The sequence below is a fragment of the Indicator indicator genome, chromosome 21 (assembly GCF_027791375.1).
Source record: "Indicator indicator isolate 239-I01 chromosome 21, UM_Iind_1.1, whole genome shotgun sequence".
Lineage (NCBI taxonomy): Eukaryota > Metazoa > Chordata > Aves > Piciformes > Indicatoridae > Indicator > Indicator indicator.
The window spans coordinates 18,242,457-18,259,818 of NC_072030.1; the positions used below are offsets into that span (position 1 = coordinate 18,242,457).

The 17,362-nt window shown below is 40.3% G+C and overlaps 1 protein-coding gene across 1 annotated transcript in view; it reads right to left on the reverse strand.

The window, feature by feature from the left end:
* The window catches only part of LOC128973917 (golgin subfamily B member 1-like), a 41,034-nt gene that overhangs the window by 7,109 nt on the left and 16,563 nt on the right, over positions 1–17,362 (reverse strand). The window contains exons 15-22 of the mRNA XM_054390414.1: positions 15,341–15,495; positions 14,465–14,588; positions 13,530–13,660; positions 12,569–12,616; positions 11,774–11,883; positions 11,362–11,530; positions 10,909–11,013; positions 172–10,635 (exon numbers count right to left, since the gene is read on the reverse strand). Coding sequence (XP_054246389.1) covers positions 172–10,635; positions 10,909–11,013; positions 11,362–11,530; positions 11,774–11,883; positions 12,569–12,616; positions 13,530–13,660; positions 14,465–14,588; positions 15,341–15,495 — 11,306 coding nt within the window. The remainder of the gene's footprint in view (positions 1–171; positions 10,636–10,908; positions 11,014–11,361; positions 11,531–11,773; positions 11,884–12,568; positions 12,617–13,529; positions 13,661–14,464; positions 14,589–15,340; positions 15,496–17,362) is intronic.

Below are 17,362 nucleotides of genomic sequence, written 5' to 3' on the forward strand. Positions count from 1 at the left end.
AAAACTCAGAAGCCTCTAAGCATTCCCTGCAAAACTCACCAAGTGGTGCAGCTCACCAGCCTGCCCTACCCTCTGAGGCAGAGCCAGGTTACTGTTAGAGGAGCAAGCCTCACTGCTGCTGCTGTCAGCAGTGGGAAGTGAAGCTGTGCCCTGCTTGGCTTCAGAAGTTACCTTCTGAGTGCTGAGCTCCTGCAGCAGCTTGTCTCGGTCATCCTGAAGGCTGGCCATAGCCTTGGCAAACGCTTCAAGCTGGTGAAGGTAATTCCCACACTCGGACGAGAGCCTGCTAACCTCCATCCCTCGACTGACTAAAGTCCTACAGAGCCTTTCAATCTCCTCAGCAATCTGGTCAAGTGTCACCTTCTCTGCAGCATCAAAAAGAGCCTGATTCAGAAGAGAATTTTCTTTGAGCACACTGATAAGATGCAATTTAAACCCATCCAGCTCAGCTTCAAGTTCATCTCCTTTTTTTTTTTCAGTCTTGAGTTCAGATGTGTACCTGCTCTGAAGTACCTTGAAGTCCTCTATCATCCTGTCTCTGTCATTTTGTAGGGCAGTCATTGCTCTCCCAAAGGCTTCATTTTGGGACCTCAGCTCACTATTTTGAGACTGAACTTCCAGCATTGTTTTCTCTGCAACAGCATCAGGTTCATCTCCAAGCTCAGGAGTCAAACGAGTCTTACTGTACCCCTCATCTGCATCCTCAGCATTTCTGTCTCTGGATTTCTGGGCTTCTTGAACCTTCTTCTGAAGGTTTTCTCCATACAGTCCATTTGATACCCACTCTTTTTTCTGAACAGTACTAACAGCGAGCAGTTTCTCTCCAGATTCAGAAACCAGTTTCTCTTTGTTTAATGACACAATTAAAGATTCTAAATCGTTTAATTTTGACACTAACTTTTTATTCTCATATTGCAAAGACACAGCAGTATCCTTCTGCACTTCACTGGAAAGCTGAATGTCTTTTATTTGTTTTTGAAGATCATACTTCTCTTGTTCAAGGCTTTTAATGCAATCCAATTTCTGCTTAAGTAAGTCTTTCAGCTGATGGTCTTTCAGAAATAAAACTTGGTTAAGGTCTTCCCTATACTTTATCAGCTGTGCACTTAGCATTGCATTCTGAGAATGGAGTTCATCTATCTGATTGAGCAGTACCCTCACCTCTTGTTTCAAAGCCTTGTTCTCACTTGCATTGCCAACAAGGAGGCTGTCCCGCTGGTTTAAGACATCTTGGTGAAGCTGCTCCAGCTCCTTGTACTTGGACAGGAGATGATCCCGATCGTTCTGCAGAGATGACATTGATCTTTTAAAGGCATCTATTTCACTGGCAATTGCAGCCTTCTCTTCACCTGCTTTGTCTGCTTTCATCTGGAGGTTTCTCAATTCACTTTCCATCCTTTGACAGGACTCTGCAGACTGTTGGCTCTCTGTCTGCAGAGATGTTAGCTGCAGCTCATACTCTTGGATTTGGTTTCTGTGTTGAGTCTGTATCTGATTCAGATAATCAGAAATGTCATCACCTTTCGAAGAAATGAGCAAGGAAATTTCTTTATCTTTATTATTTAGCATGACCTTCATTTGCTCAGAAATGGTAACCTGCTTTTGCAATTCAGCATTAATTTTTTCCTTCTCAGACAGAAGCTGTTGCAGTTCTTGTTCCTGTCGGGTAAAACTACTTTTCAGAGCTTTTATCTCTCTTCCTGTGCTTTTACTACTCTGTACAAGATGATTAAGAGAGCGATTTTCTTCAAGGAGTGCTTGCAGAGCTGCTTCTTTGGACTGCAGAACACTCTCCAATTCTTGCTGCCTGTTGATAAAAAAGGTGTTTTCTTCCTTTATTCTGCAGAGCTCTTCATAGCGTTGTCTATCAACAGATTTCTGTCTCAAATACAGCTCATCCTTTGTCTCCTCTACCACAGAATATTTGATATTCAGTTCTTGAATCTGGGCAATTTTGTCTTTCAGCTCATCTTGTAAAGCCAATATTCTTTTATTCCCCTCTTCGATCTGTTTCTCTTTGCTCTGGATGGCCTCCTTGAACTGCATTTCCCAAGTCTGCATTTCTGTGATGACCCTGTCCCGGTCATGCTGCAGGGAGGACATACACTTGGTGAAGGCAGCTAATCGTGCCAGAGCTGCATTCAGATCTGCTTGAAGCTGCTTGTTTTGAGTGTCCTTGATGCTGACCTCCTCTTGCAGCCCCCGGATCTCACTTACTTGCCTGCCTTTTTCCCTTTCAAGGGCACCGTGTCTTTCCTCCAGGTTCAAAAATTCTCTTTTGTGAAGCAATTTTAGTTGTTGAAGATGAAATTCCAATTTCCTCTCATACTCTCCCTTTGTAATTTGTAGCTCATCTTCCTTCTTCTTAAGCTCTTTTTGCCAGGTTAGATTCTCATCTGTAAGCCTGCCCACTTCATTCTTTGACTGCTCCAACAAGTCCATCTGCAAAGTAAGCTTCTCCTTGAGCTGATGGATTTCTTCATTGGACTTGGTAAGCTTTTCTGACATATTGCTCAAGTCCTTCTCAAATTTTTCACTTTTTGACTGTGACAGTTTCACAGATTTTTCCAAATCTAGGATCAGCTCCTGGAACTTGATAGAGTCCTTTTGCAAATGGTTGATCTCCTGCTGCTTCTCCTTCAAGAGTTCTTGCAACTCCTTCGTTTTGCTTTTGCTTCCATTATTATCCCTCTGAGCACTTTTCACCTTCTCCTCAAACACCCTGACGAGGTGTAGCTGCTGTTCTTCTTTTTCCCTAATCACATTATGTTTTTCTGCCTTTAATTCTTCAAGCTGCTGTAAGAGCAAGTTGTTCTGTACCTGTGCTGATTTCATTCTGTCAGTAAGATGATCGACTTTTTTCACATGATTAAGCAATTCGGTCTCAAGAAACTCTCTCTCATTCTTTACTTTGTAAGAACTTTCTTGCACATTTTCTAATTCTTCCTGTAGCAGACATTTATCATCCTCTAAAATCTTAACTTTTTCATTTAGACTAACAATCTCTTGCGTAAGACTTTTACATTCCATGTCCAGCTTTGTTAGACAACGACTTTTATAGTCCAAAGATTTTTCAGTTTCTTTTGCTTTTTCTGAAACCAATTTTCTTTCTTGTTCCAGGACAAGCACAACTTGTTCTTTATCTGAGAGCTTATCTTTTAACACATTAATGTCATTTAACAGTGATTCATTCTCACATAAAGCATCACTGATTTTAGACTGCATATCGTTTTGGTACACTTCCATCTGAACCTGAAGCTCTCCCAAAGCTGCTTTAGTTACAGTGATGTTATTATGAAGGGTATCATTTTCATCTTGAATTTTCTCTAAAGCCTGCTTTAAATTTTCAGAAGTTAGTTTCAGCTGCTCATTTTCCTCCATTAGCTGATGATTCTGTTGGGTGAGTTCATGAAGATGATCCTGGTGCTCCTGCATCCTTGCCTCCTGCTCATGTATCTGCCTCTCTGCTTTGCTTTGCAATTCATCGACTTCTGTTTTCTTGGATTCACTGAGTTGTTTCAGTTGATTCTTAATAACCTCATTTTCATCAGTGAGTTTTTGTAAATGTTTCTCAAGCACCTCCTTCTCAGATTCTCTTTCCCTCAGTCTTTGAATAGCCTCTTGCTTCTCTTTTCTACTGAGGTCAATTACTTGCCTCATATCTGCTATTTTACTACTGATATTCTCATAGGCCTGAAGCAGCGATTCATACTCCTGCTTTAATTCACTATGCTTAGCTTTCCATCCTGTTAATTCAACTGTCTGAGAATCTTTTAAGGTGTTTAGCTGGAAAGAAAAGGCCTCTTTTTCCTGAACTATAGTCTCCATGGTGGATTTCAGACTTTCACAGGCCGCAGTGAGGTTTTCATTCTCAGTCAGCAGCCTAGCGTTTTCAGACACGAGGCTCTCCTCTTCAGGCGGTGGAGAAACAGTGCTTGAATGCTGGCTTTCTCTACCAAGCTCCAACATATGTTCAAGCATCCCTGTCTTGTTCACCAATTCTTCTCTTTCCAACAGCAGCTTATCAATCTGTTCTTTTAGACATTTATTTTCTCTCAGGGCTTCTTTACGTGATATTAAAGCCGCCTGCAGTTTCCTCTGAAGGCGCTCTCTGGGCTTCTCTTCTGCTGCGGTTCTCTGCTCTCCTGCTTTAGCACCATTGTCATTCGCAAGCTTTGCCAGAGGCTCTTCCATCGCTGGTGTTTCTTTCTGGATGTGGCATTGTGTTGCTTCTCTCGGTTCAGTTTCCCTGGAGTGATCAGTCTCTGACAGTGGAAAACAGGAGCCTTCACCTTGCAGCTTTCCCTGAGGGGAATTACTTCCCAAACAAAACTCTCCCAGTTCTTTCTCAGCATCATTTCCTTCCTCCTTGCATGACTCCACAGGTCTCACCTCAGCGTTCTCACGGAGCAGACACAGCTCTGTCAGCAGTTTTTTGTTTTCTTCACTGAAACGTTCTACCTCCTTTTTCATATCAATTAGCTCCAAATTGGACTTTTCCAAACAACTGACAAGTTTCTCTTTTTCACTCCTCTCTTCCTCAAATGCTGTTTTGTAACAGTGGGCCTCTTCTTCACCCCTCTTCATGGCTTCATTTAGTAATTCCTTCTCCAGATCAAGTTTATCTTTGAAATCTGTCAGTGAACAATGCAAGGCTTCTATTTCCTCATTCTTTTCAGCTACCTGCTCCTCAGCTTCAACTCTCAATCTCTGCAGCTGCTCCTGGCTCATCCTGCAATCCTCTTCCCTTTGTTTAATAAGCACTTCTTTCTCATCATTCACAAGTTCAAGTGCTGTCCTAACACCTACAGCTTCAGCCTTATACGCTCTCAACTTCTTCTGTAGCCACTTAATGTCCTCCAAAAAGCTGTCCTTATATTGCTGCTGGTGCTGCTCCTGCTGTCTCAAAGGATTTATGTTGACTCCTTTTTCTCTTTTATCACCAAATTCAATTGATATTGCTGCTCTCAATTCTTTCTTGAACATTTCTGTTTCCTCCTGAAGTTGTGCATAAAGGCTTCTTAGTTCTTTTAACTCAGTGTCTTTACTAGCCTCTGAATTGATCATGTTTCCTAATACAACCTGAACCTTGCTTCTCGCTTTGTCTGATTCCAAATTCCTTTCTTTTTCCTGCTTTAACTGACATGTGGCATTAACGTCATTGTTGGGGTCCAGACACTTCTTCCTGTCCCCAGCACTTGAATCAGGCTCTTCTGAACTGGTATTTTTTAACAATTCTTCCTTTTTCTTAACTTCTTCAAGAGCTAAGAGCAGCTGAGAACATTGCTCTTCATAGGCACTTGTTTTCTCATCCAGCAGAGACTGCACATGAGCCAGCATGAGTTCCCTCTCCTCTAAGGACTTCAGGTTCTGCTCACACAGCTTTTGCTTTTCAGTAATGACATCATTTAGTTCTGCAACATCATCCTGAAGTTGTTGTAAGGAAGAGGCTTTTTCAGACAAAGCTGCAGTTAAATCATTTATTTTTGCATCTTTTTCTAAAAGCTGTTGCTTCAAAGTTCCAAGAAGAGACTCAAAATCTTTATTTTGTACTTCAACCAGCTTCAGCTTCTCTGTTAATTCACCCACTTCCTTCAACAGCTCCTCTGTTTTTTTTTGTTCTTTCTCTAGTTCTTCTTTCCCACGCTTCTCTAATTTCCCAACTTTTTGCATTAGATCTCTTCTTACTATCAATGCTGCTTGAAGTTTCTTCTTCAGATTGTCTTTCTCTTTGCCCATTTTCTCAAGATTAAACTGCACCTCCTCTTTTTCATTCATCAGCTCTTGAAATGCAGCTTCTCTATTGCTCAACGTAACCTGACTCTGCTCCAGTTCTTTCTTACAATCCTCAAGCTCCTGCAATGCTCTGTTCAATTCTCCTAAAGAATTGTTATGGACAGCTTCAAGGCCTTGCAGTTTGGTGTTTAATGTATTTCTTTCTTCAGAAAACCTCAGCATTTCATTAGACAACGACTCCATAATCTGGGTAACAGAAGAGTCCTTTTCTTTCAGTTGCTGGCTTAGACCAGCAATTAAATTCTTCTGCTGGTTTACCTGGGAAGTTAAGTTTTGGATGAGTTGATCTTTTTTCCCCATTTCTTCCAGGAGACTTGCTACTTTCTTACTTTCAAGGTGCAGTTTTTCTTGACTGGTTCTTATTATTTCTTCTGACTGATTTATTTTGCCTTGAAGAAATTCAACCTGCTTGTTTAGTTCTGCAAAAGACTCTTCCCTTTCTTGCCAGAGAGACTGCTGGTTTTGTAATGTTTCATTGAGTGTGGCCATTTCTACTGACAGACATTCAATTTCAGATTTGTAGTTGCCCTTCATCTGTTCAATATCATTCTGCAGCAGCTCCTTCTGCTTCTCAAGTGACTGCATACTTTTTAATTCATCTTTCATGGCATCTATTTCTTTCTGCTTTTCTACAAGCATCAGTTGCCACTGCTCCCCTTCTGTTTCTTTGCTCAAAATATTGGTTACCAGAGTGGAGAATTTTTCCAATTGGATTTTAGTATCAGTTAGCTGTAGCTCAGAGGCTGAAGTCTGTAACTGTTTTTCTTTACATAAAAGCCTACTACTAAGTAACGGAGATAAGCTTTGAGTTAATTTCTCTTTTATAAGATCCAGCTCTTGCTGCAAAACCTGCATTTTGCTATCCTTTGATTTCATCTCCTTTTCTAAGCTGCTCAATTGCTCAGTGAGATTATTATTTTGTAAAGCTGCCCTATCGAGTTCTGTCACCCGTGTGTTTTCTGACTCAAGTAGACTACGTTCTAGAGTTTCATATTTAAGTTCTAATTTAGCAAGTTCTTCACCCTTTGCACTAACCTGCATCTGTAACTTCTCATTTTCAGTCTTCATCTGCAGTCTGACAGCATCTATCTGCATTCTTGAGTAACTCTCACTGGTCTCTAGCTTTTCATTGAGTTCTCGGAGTCCCTCCAATTTCTTCTGCAAATCATTTTGGGATGCAGTCAGTTGTGTGTTTTCCGCCATCAGTTTATCAGCATCTTCCTGTAAGAGTTTTTTTTCTTTCTCTATGGACTCCAGCTGGCACCGCAGATTGCCTATCAAAAGCTCATTGTCATGGCAGTCTTGAGCTGATTTGGAACGCAGGCTGTCCAGCTCCGACTGCAAACACGCGATGCTGTCTGCCTGCTCCCTGCACTTCACACGCAGAGCCTCCAGAGCCACTTCTTTCTGCTGTGCCTCTTCTTCCCATGTTCTTACTTGGTCTAGTACTTTTTGGTGTTCATTTTTAAGACAGTCAAGTTCCACAGCCAAAGAATCCATTTTCTTCTGATTAATATCGAGTTTCTCACTCTTTTCCTGAAATTCTTTAGTAAGGCTTTTCATGGCTGTATCACTTTTCTCTAGTTTGCCTCTGAGCACCTCAATCTCACTGGAAAGATCACAAACACTGATGTCTGCTAGCTCTAGGTTGCTGGCTTTCTCCTTTAAAGACTTCAGCAGGCCAGCAATAACCTCCTCTTTTTTCCCAACAGCTGCATTCATCTCAGTTCTTAGTTTGTACTCCGCTTCAACTTTCTCCTGAAGCGATAAAAAGGCATTTTCTTTCTCACGGACTAGCCGCTCAGACTTCTGTAGTTCTCCTGTTAGCTTATCTATCTGCCCTCGGAAATGAGAAATTAAATTTGTCTTCTCTTCATCCTTCCTTTCTTGCTCCTTTAGAGTTTTGAGGAGACTTTCATTTTCCACAAGAGATGATTCCTTTTCTGTTAAGGACAGGTCCTTCTCAATCATTACATTCTTCTGATGATACATTTCTTTCTGTAAATGCGCTCTCACTTCCGCCAGGTCTGCCACCTTTTTCTCTAATACCTCACATTCCTTCTCTTTCTCTTGAAGTTGTGTCTTTAATATCTCACTGAATAGTGAAATATCCTTGATGGTTAGTTCTTTTTCTGAAACAAGTACTTTCAGTTGTTCTGCTTCAGAGGCTAAAAGCTTTAACTGGTTCTCCTGCAAAGCAGAATACTCCTGCACCTCAGAAAGAAGTGCTTTTAAACTGATGCATTCATCTACCCTTTGTTTTAGTGATTCATCCTTCTGCACAATCGAATCATTCAACTGGGAGGATTTTTCTGTCGCATTTTTAAGCTGATACTGGAGGGCAGAAATAACCTCCATATTCTCAGACAGTTGAACTCTAAGTACATCAGATTCTGCAGATTTATCTTTCAACAACGTTAATTCTTGGGCTTGCCTCTTAAATTCATTTTCCTTTTCCTGCACTGCTTGCCTAAGCTTACTCCTTTCAGAACCTAGGCTTTGGATTTGGTTTTGCAGGTCTGAAATGATTCGCGTATACTGCTCCTCTCCTGCCATTTTACTCTCTTTCATTTGCTCAATCAAGGCCTCCTTTTCAGAAAGGAGAGTTTCTTTTTCAAGCAACAGGCCAAAAATTTGGTCCTTCAGGACTGAAATATTATGACTTTGTTGGGACAATTGTGAAGTTAAAGCAGCTACTTCCTCTGACTTTTGCGTCACCGTAAGGGTCACCGTTTCAATGTCTACTTTCAATTTTTCATTCTCAAGAGCTACTGCATGTGCTTGTTGCCTTGCTGAAGTAATTTCAGCCTGCTGCTGCACCAGCTGTGACTGGAGAACTTCACATTCACGTGACTTCTCACTCAGTAAGCTTGAGCAGCTCTCCTTTTCATGCCTAAGCACATCCACTTCTTTGATTAATAGCTGCAGCTGATTATTCAACACTGTACTTTCTTCCAGTTTTTCAGAAACTTGCCTATGACACTTCTCAAGTTCTGAACCTTGACTTTTGACAGTCAGGTCTTTTTCCTCTACCAACTGAGATAATTTTGTTTTTTCATCTTTAAGCTTTTTAATTTTGTCCTGCAGCTCTACAATACAAAGCTTACTCCCTTCAATTTCCCTATGCAATGAATCATTCTGAAGGATTTTCTCTTCTAGAGACCTGTTTGCAGTCTCAAAATCCAAAGTTACACTTTGAATTTGTTCCTGCAGCAGTAAATTCTTTGCCTGACTGTTGCTGAGCTCTTGGGTTAGATTATTGCATTCAGATAATTTATTATTTAACATTTCTTCTTTCTTTATTTCTTTGTCCCTAGCATCATTCAACTGAATGACAAGTGATTGCATTTGTTCGTGCAACTGCTGTGTCTGTTCCTTGCTTTCCAGCAACTGATCAGCCAGCACATTACATTCTTTTGTTTTCTCCTGCAGCTGTTCTGCAACTGACTTTTCTTTTTGCTGGGCAAGTACTGAAAGTTGTTCAATCTCTTTTGCCAGAGTGTTTTTATCACAATGTAGTCCCAAAAGAGTTTTTTCGTACTCAGCAGTGCTAACAGATAACTTATTCTCTATTTCTGCCACAGCCTGGATTTGCTTTAGCAATTCACACTCTTTTGCATCCAGGAGTTTGGACAAATTTTCCTTTTCACTCATTAGCTGTTCCTTCTCTTTTTCCACCATATCTATATTCCTTTTCAGATGCTCATTTACTTTTATTTGCTCTGCCAATCTTTCTCCTTTCCCCTCCAGATCTGCCTGCAATTGCTTATTAGCTGAGTCTTTCTCCCATGTCTCCATTTGCATTCTGTTAACTTGCTTATGAACTTCATTTAATTGGTTATTAAGTTCTTTACAACATGCCTCTTTGGCTTTCAGTTCTCCAGATAATTTAAGTTCAGTCTCTTTATTTTGCTCCTCCAAACGCCCAAGCTTCTGCTCTAACAAAATAATGAACTCTTCTTTCTCTTGTAGTTCTCTTTTAATTGTTTCTTGGAGCTCAGTACGTTCTTTAAGCTTCTCAGATAACTCGGCCAGCTCTTCCTCTCTTTCAGTATTTTCCAAAACCAATTTGTTGTATGACTCTTTAATTGATTTTAACTCATTTTCAAGCGTCTGTGCTTTGCTCTCTTTTTCTTTAAGCACATTGTTCCATTTTTCTTCTAAAGTACTGTTTTCCTCAAGCTGAGATTTCAAATATTCGGTTTCTTTCCTCTGTTTATCCTCTACCTCTTGTAGCTTTTCAGAAGATTTACTAATTTGTTCTTTCAACAAAGTGATTTGTGACTCACACTCTGCAAGTTTGTTATGGTATGCAGCACTGTTGGCCTTGATTTCGGCTCGGAGATCCTTAATTGTGATGCTGTTCTCACTGCTTTGTTTTAGTAATTCCTCATTTTCTCTGGTTTTAGCTTCATTCTCAACTCTAATTCTTTCCAGCTCTAACCTTATTGCATTACTCTGCTCAGAAAGGACAGATATCCTCACACTTGCATCTCTTACGTCAGCTGTTTGCACTTCTTTCAGTAAATGAGTTTCCCTCTCAGCCTTTGATAAAGCCTCTTCCATCCGTTGGATTTCCTCCTCTTTGCATTGCATTTGCTGCTTCAGGATGATAATCTGCTCAGAATATTCTGTCACGTTCAAAGACAGGGCAGACATCTCCCTGTCTTTTTCTGCCAGTGCTTCTTTAAGACTATCAATTTCTCTTTCACGTTTCTGGAGATCTTGAATGAGTTGAGACCTTTCCTCCAAGTGGCTTGTATTCAATTTGTCAAGCTCTTCAGTTGTCTGGTCCAGATCCAGCTGCATCGACTCTACCACACCGTCTTGTTTCAAAGTCTAAACACCAAGAAAATAATGTTACAAGAATACTTCAAACATGTGTCAGAGGCAGAATGGAATTTACACTCCACATGTAGATTGAGCACCTAAATCATCAAACTGTACCCCACTCTATAGCTGCAAGATGACTTTGTTATTCTTTAGATGCTTTCCACCTACGGGAAGTTTAGTGTATGAAATGTTAAGCTTCTAATGCTGTAACTTTGCTGATATTTAAATGGGCCATATCAAAAGAACTGAACATTTCTTCTCCTTATTGTAATGAGTTACCTTTTCCTTCAGTGTAGCAACTTTTTCTGTTAGATCACTGATGACTGTTTTCTGCTCAGTGTTCTCCACTTCAAGCACACTGCACTTCTTTGAGGCTTCATTCAGCTTAGTGTTAAAAATGAAAGTCAACGTGAAACAAATATAGAGAATTAGATTAGAATTGTGCTGTTAGAGTTGTAATAGTGAGTTTACACAACAGTGAAGTTTATACTTTGAAATTAGTAAATGAGGATAACAATAAAACACATTCATGCAAAGCTCTGTGTTGGATCTAAGAAATCCTTACACCCAACTCGAAACAAAGCAACTATGTGAAGTGAGCAAAACTGTAATGAAAGAGCAAAAACCTTCAGATAGTGAAATCAGCAACACTGCTCCTAGGAACAGAAAGGGATGGCTAATGCTCACCAGCTGGAATAAACTAAATACTATTTAAACATAGCTTTAACTTACTTTTTGCTCAGTATGCATGAACTTTTCCCCAAGCTCTTTGTTCAGAAGATCCTTTTCTTGAAGCAGTTTCCTCAGTGTTTCAATTTGTTCCAGTTTTTCTGTTGTGCTCAACAGTTTTTGTTCTTTTTCTCCAAGTGAATTTTCAAGGAAGCTATTTCTGTCACTTAATCTAAGAAGGAAATATGTATTCAGACATTTTGAAAACAAGTTTTGCTTTGAACTTTCCAGACTTACAAGCCTCCATTTTACTCTTTTCCTCTAACCTTCCAAGCACAAAAATAACCCTGCTGCCAACAGAAGCAGGTATCGAGTAATGCTTTTCCAGGTGTTCTAAGAGATAATGCTCCTCGTTAGAAGCTTAGGCTTTAAGCAGAGAAGTCCTGTACCAAATTGGCAAGACCCTTTATTTTACCTTTTAAGCTGCTCATTCAAGCCAGAGACCAGAACCTGATGCTTTTCCACATCTCGCACTTGCTGGCTGCGCAGCTGGCTGAGTTGAGCCTGCAAACGGTCGTTTTCATTCTGCAAGAGAACCACGAGCAGCATTAGCACACATGACACCCATGAGCTATCTGGAGTCAGGAAAACCTGACTCTTTGGGAGAGTCACATCTTCCATATTAGTAAGAGAGAGTTGTTCTAGCACTTGAACAGATAGCAGTGCAAAGATACACCACTAATACCACCAGCTCAGATGTGGTATTAATTCAGACAGATGCCACCCACCTTATAGAAACACCTCCTTCAGCAACGCTGTGCCAGCATGAACTCAAGGATGATTGCTGTACACCCAGAACACCACACACACTCACACTGTGTTAAGGCAGCTTACTTATCTTAAGGGGGAAGCTACTGCTTTGAAAAATTACTTTTCCTCTTGGTTTGAAGACAGTACCAATCTGGCAGGATTTTGTGTCTGTTTTCCCAGGTTGAAGGGACGCACAAGAAGTGGGATGGTGGGGAAGAGGAAAAAGGAAGCAAGCTTCATTCACACAGCTTTTTTGTTTTTAAAAGCACAGTACAAATCTCCTACTCTACAGCCAGACCCACTGCATCAATTCAAAACCACAGAAAGAAAAAACTGTCCACAGCAACCAAAACCCAGAAGCAGAACACATATCCAGAACCAAACAGCAGATAGGACAAACATGGCAAACTTGTCACCTCCAAAGGAAAGGAGCTAGCATTGTGGAGGAGGCAGAACACACCTGGGCCACCCTCAACAGCTGCCCTTCTTCATCTACACCAAACGTTACCTGCATTGAAAGGCTTTGTTACAAGAGTCTCAAGTGACAATTAATAGAAGATTGGCTTTCAGCTTAAAACCATTCCTGCTTTTGTATACAGCTGCAGCTTAACAGATAAGCACTACAAGAGATGGACAAAGCCCTAAAGACCTGGAGGCAGAGGTCTGTGGGAGTCATTTAGTGAAAATAAGGTCAACAAATTATCAAACACAGCAACTTGGCAGGCAGGCAGATTTATGGCTACTGTGCCTTTTGGTGCCTTCACTGCATAAACATACAATATACAGTAAATTAGTATCTGGGGCTTGGACTGTATATAGAAATATGTTTCTGTATGTACAATTGCTGTTCTAGAAATATATGTGCATACAAAAGCTATTGCATTATATATATATTATGTTTCTGTATGTACAGTTGCTCTTGTACAAATATATGTGCATACAGATAAAAGCTATTGCATGATATATATAATATATTCATTCTAGATACACTACCCTGTATCATATACACAGCATATACAGAAACACACACACTTTTATAGAAAAGAAACTTGAGGTGCATCAGAGGAGGGAGATTTATACCAGTAGGTACAAAATCTAATTCTGGAGCTTCTGACAAAGGCTCCCCACAAGGAATAATGAAAATCCTGTTGCCTTTTACTGTGTTTCTAAACACACAACAAAGCTATTTTCAAACAAGTTTCTCCATATGCTAAAGACAAGTGACAGGCTTCAACTTCAGAGTTTAAAACTGTCTCTGCACACACTGCCAGCAGAATGATGAAGCATAAAGAGAGCTTTAGACATTTTTGCTGGCAACAAATAGATGTTTTTGTCTTGCTGCAGGATATGATTATAAGAAGATAAACAGAATAAAATGATTCTCTTACATCATCAGGTTTTACACAACTCCAAACACTCACCTGCAGAGCCTCCATTCTGCCTTGAAGATGCAATCTATCTTCTAAATCCTGACAACGCTCTTCCAGACAAAGAATTTGTTCCTGCAGTTGATTTCTTTCCAATTCCAACTCTTCGACCAGACTCCGTAAGCCTACCCAGGTCAAAGAAGAAAGGTCTACTAAAATTCCTTAAGTCTAGAAACGGTCCCAGCTTTTTATTCATGATTCTCACCAGTGTGGGGCACAACCAGACTCAGTCATTGCCAGAGGAAATGCCTGAGGCCCTGCATTTCCCAAAATTAGGTGGCAATGCTATTTCAACTTAAGTGCTGAAAAGTCAAAATGAAGTTTTCTATCTCAAGAACTCTGAGAACCCAGTATTATCATGGCCCAGTCTACAATGTGGCTCATGGAACTTCAATTGCAAGCCAATTATGTACTTGCAGGATCAGATTTTCAACAATTATTAATAAATAAACTGGGTTGTATCAAACTCTGCAGCGAGTCTATTCCATTTTACTAATAAGGCAGAGGTGCAGCCTTAATCACCCAGATAAAAGCATTTGCATTAAAAAAAAAAAAATAAATCAGCATTTGTTTTACAAATGAAATGTAATTCTGGTTGGCAACAGGACTGTTCTACAGATTGGAAACATTCAGAGGAACACAACTTGTAACTTCAAACCCACGTGATGCTGCCACACAGGATGTTCCATGTGCACCAAGGCTCAAGCAGCTCCAGTGCTGAGTGCCACTGGAGCTCTGCTGCTGCAGCAGCACTAGGCAGTTCATGCAGCACGCACATGCTTCGAGCGCCACAGAAAAGCAAGCCAAAACAACTCCCACACACATCAGGTACTCCACAAATGGGCTGCTGGTTGGAATTTGAAAACAAAGATGGACACAGAATACAGATGCTGTGCATGCTTTCATAAACTGTCTAGTCGCTATCACACCTGTGTTAGGTGAAGTGTACTCTGGCCACCAACCTCCCATATTTTCTCCTTCAGCTGAATCAGTGCTAGCCAAGGTGACGTTCAGTTCTTGAAAGCATTGTTTCCCATCAAAGGTATATTCTTCCTGTGCACAAAACAGGAAAATTAAGTTTCATTTAAAGAAGAAAGAAATAAAACATATATTCTTTTATTAAAAGCATAGTGGCAATTAAAAGTCCTGAAACTCATCAAGAGCAGAGTCACCTGCCTCACCTCCCAAATATTATTTCCAGAAAAACCAAAGTCTCCCACAGGTTTTCTGTGGTATCTCCCAGGCCTTTGAAGGCATCTGAAAGGCCAGTGGACAACCATGTTTGAATACCTTAACTGCTCCTCTGATTTCTCTGGTGAACAGGGTAAAGTTGATTAAATCCAGAATTACTCTTCCCAATGGTGTGTCACTGTGACAATGACATATTCACTCTTCTTACAAAAGTAGCACCACCTCCCTAGAAGTGCACCTGAATGGCCTGAGACACTACTTAGTCATTATTCAGGAACGCTCCAACAGAGGGATTTGGAATGATTGTATCTAAACCAAAAATGGCCTTACCATATTGAGCAGCACATAGCTTCAAGCATATGAATTGCTCCAGAGAGAAGCTCATTATTTGTCACAGGGAAACAAAGTAGACTCATTGCTTAAGGAACAGATGTATGATGCCATTGAATGCTGATCTTCTGGCTACATACACAGGCACTCAACTCCCAGTTTTCAGTTACACAACTACCCTGCAGCCCCTTGTGTTTTTAAGTGTAAAGCATCACACACATGATAGCACTTTCCTTACTTTCGTTACCGTAGGGGGAAAAATAAATCCTTATCTCTTGACCCACCTGAAGCTTCCTGTTGCTCTGACTGCTTTTTCTTCTTGCCTGCGGCAGCCTGCCCATTCCTTGAACTGTAGCCAGTTCCTCCTCCAGCTCCTGTTGCCCCGAGACCATGGCTGGATCAGAGCAGCCAGGAAAGAACCAGTCATCCTCAATCAGTTTTGTGCCACAGGAAAGCAGTTACATTTATATCAGACACTACCACACAAGAAGAGACAGGGACAGGCTGAAGTCCCTATGAATGACTGACAGGAAAAAGATTAAAGCAGCAATTCACTGCACTCACCACCTTGTGATTTCCCTCCAACATTACTATGTCAAACACAAGAATAAAGTCTGCATGTCTCACCCAGAAGAAGAAAAATGAACTCTAACTTTACTTCTTCATCAGTTCTAAATGAAGACTTTATACAGGAGACTGGAAAGGGTGAGGTTAAGCTGCTACTACCAAAAAAGGCCAGCCAATTAGAATGCCAAATTACATCACATTCCAATTCACCAGGTTAAAATACACTAAGTCTGATGAAGGCATGACCTCAAAGAGTTTTTTTTTTAATCTGAACCATCACATTCAGTTTGGTGGCAATGCCATGTGTCCCTTTCAGCTTTCATTGCAGTAGGAGCTACAAAGCCAGACCGTCTGAGGGAGTCACAAGCATGCATTACACTGCAAACTGGCATCGAACCATCATAGATTAATGATATCATTTTTTTTAGGACAAATACAGAATCACTTGTAAATAAAACACACTGGGTTCAGAGTATGAGAGCTCAGGTACACATCTGTGCAGTTAGAAATGACTGCTCATTTAAAAGACATTCCCATCTGTTTTGTGATACGACAAAACACAGCTGGGGGAACAGGGTAGGAAAGAGATGCTCCATGCAAAGCAGACAGAACAGAACAGCCAGTGAAAAGAAATGAAAGTAAAGGTGGCTCCATACTTTAATTGAAAGATTCAGGAGATAATTACAAATTTAGCTTTCAGTTCAGCTGTATCAATCCACAGCTGTTCTCACAGCACACAGAACTCAGAGAACAAATGTCGCTGTATCTGGGAGGTAAGCACCAGAAACTGTTAGTGGAGTCCTGCTGGGAACACTCAGCTTTCATCTGTCCAAGGACTGCTTATGTCACAGATCTCATTAACACTATTCTGTAACACCTACTAGATTTAAGTTCTTCCTGTAAGATTGTAAAATTACATGTTTAACATTTTGTTAGAAAAAGATTAGAGGGAAAATGTTAAACAAAAAAATAATAATGAATGATTCCTTGGAAGCAGCAGGGCTGCTAAATTGGATTTTACTTCTTGCTCAGTTAGACTTTGGCTGCTGGCACACACCAGCACTCATTTTACACACCTTTGTTTATTCTCAAGCATAGATTCTCCTTTTCACTTTTTTTATCACTGTTTTATCAGTATTTCTTCACAACTGTACAAATAAAGGCTCAAATTTGATCACAGGCCTTAAACCTCTATTTACAAGAGCTGCCAATGAAGGCAGTGAAGAGATTCAAGGAGGTTCCAGGTAAGAACTCAACCTCCAGTTTGGACACGAAAAAAGAAAAGAATACATTTCTTGAAAGTTTAACTTGTATGTAAGCATAATCAGAAGGACTAATGAATGCACTGGCCTTTAGGAACCCAAAATATTTAAGACTTCTAAGTATTTCTAACAAAAAAAAGATTGAAATTTTGATTGGCACATGAAAAATGAGAGTATAGAAATTGAGCTTTACAACGACTTGGAACTCTCAGGGAAATGTTAAAAAAACTTTCAGTTAAATTCAGCATTGCTTTAACAACGCTTGGTAAGTAAATCCATGTTCCAATGTTTCACAGCACCTCAGGGAGCTTTCCTTTGCAATTATATCCATCATAAAATCTGACAATCTCCCAGAACACCTTCCTGCAGGTACAGGAATTAAACTAAACACATGTCTGGATTCTCTTGTGTCACTGCTCATACTAAGTATCACCACCTGTAGTGGTTGCAGAGGAAACAAGGGCTAGAAATGTTATC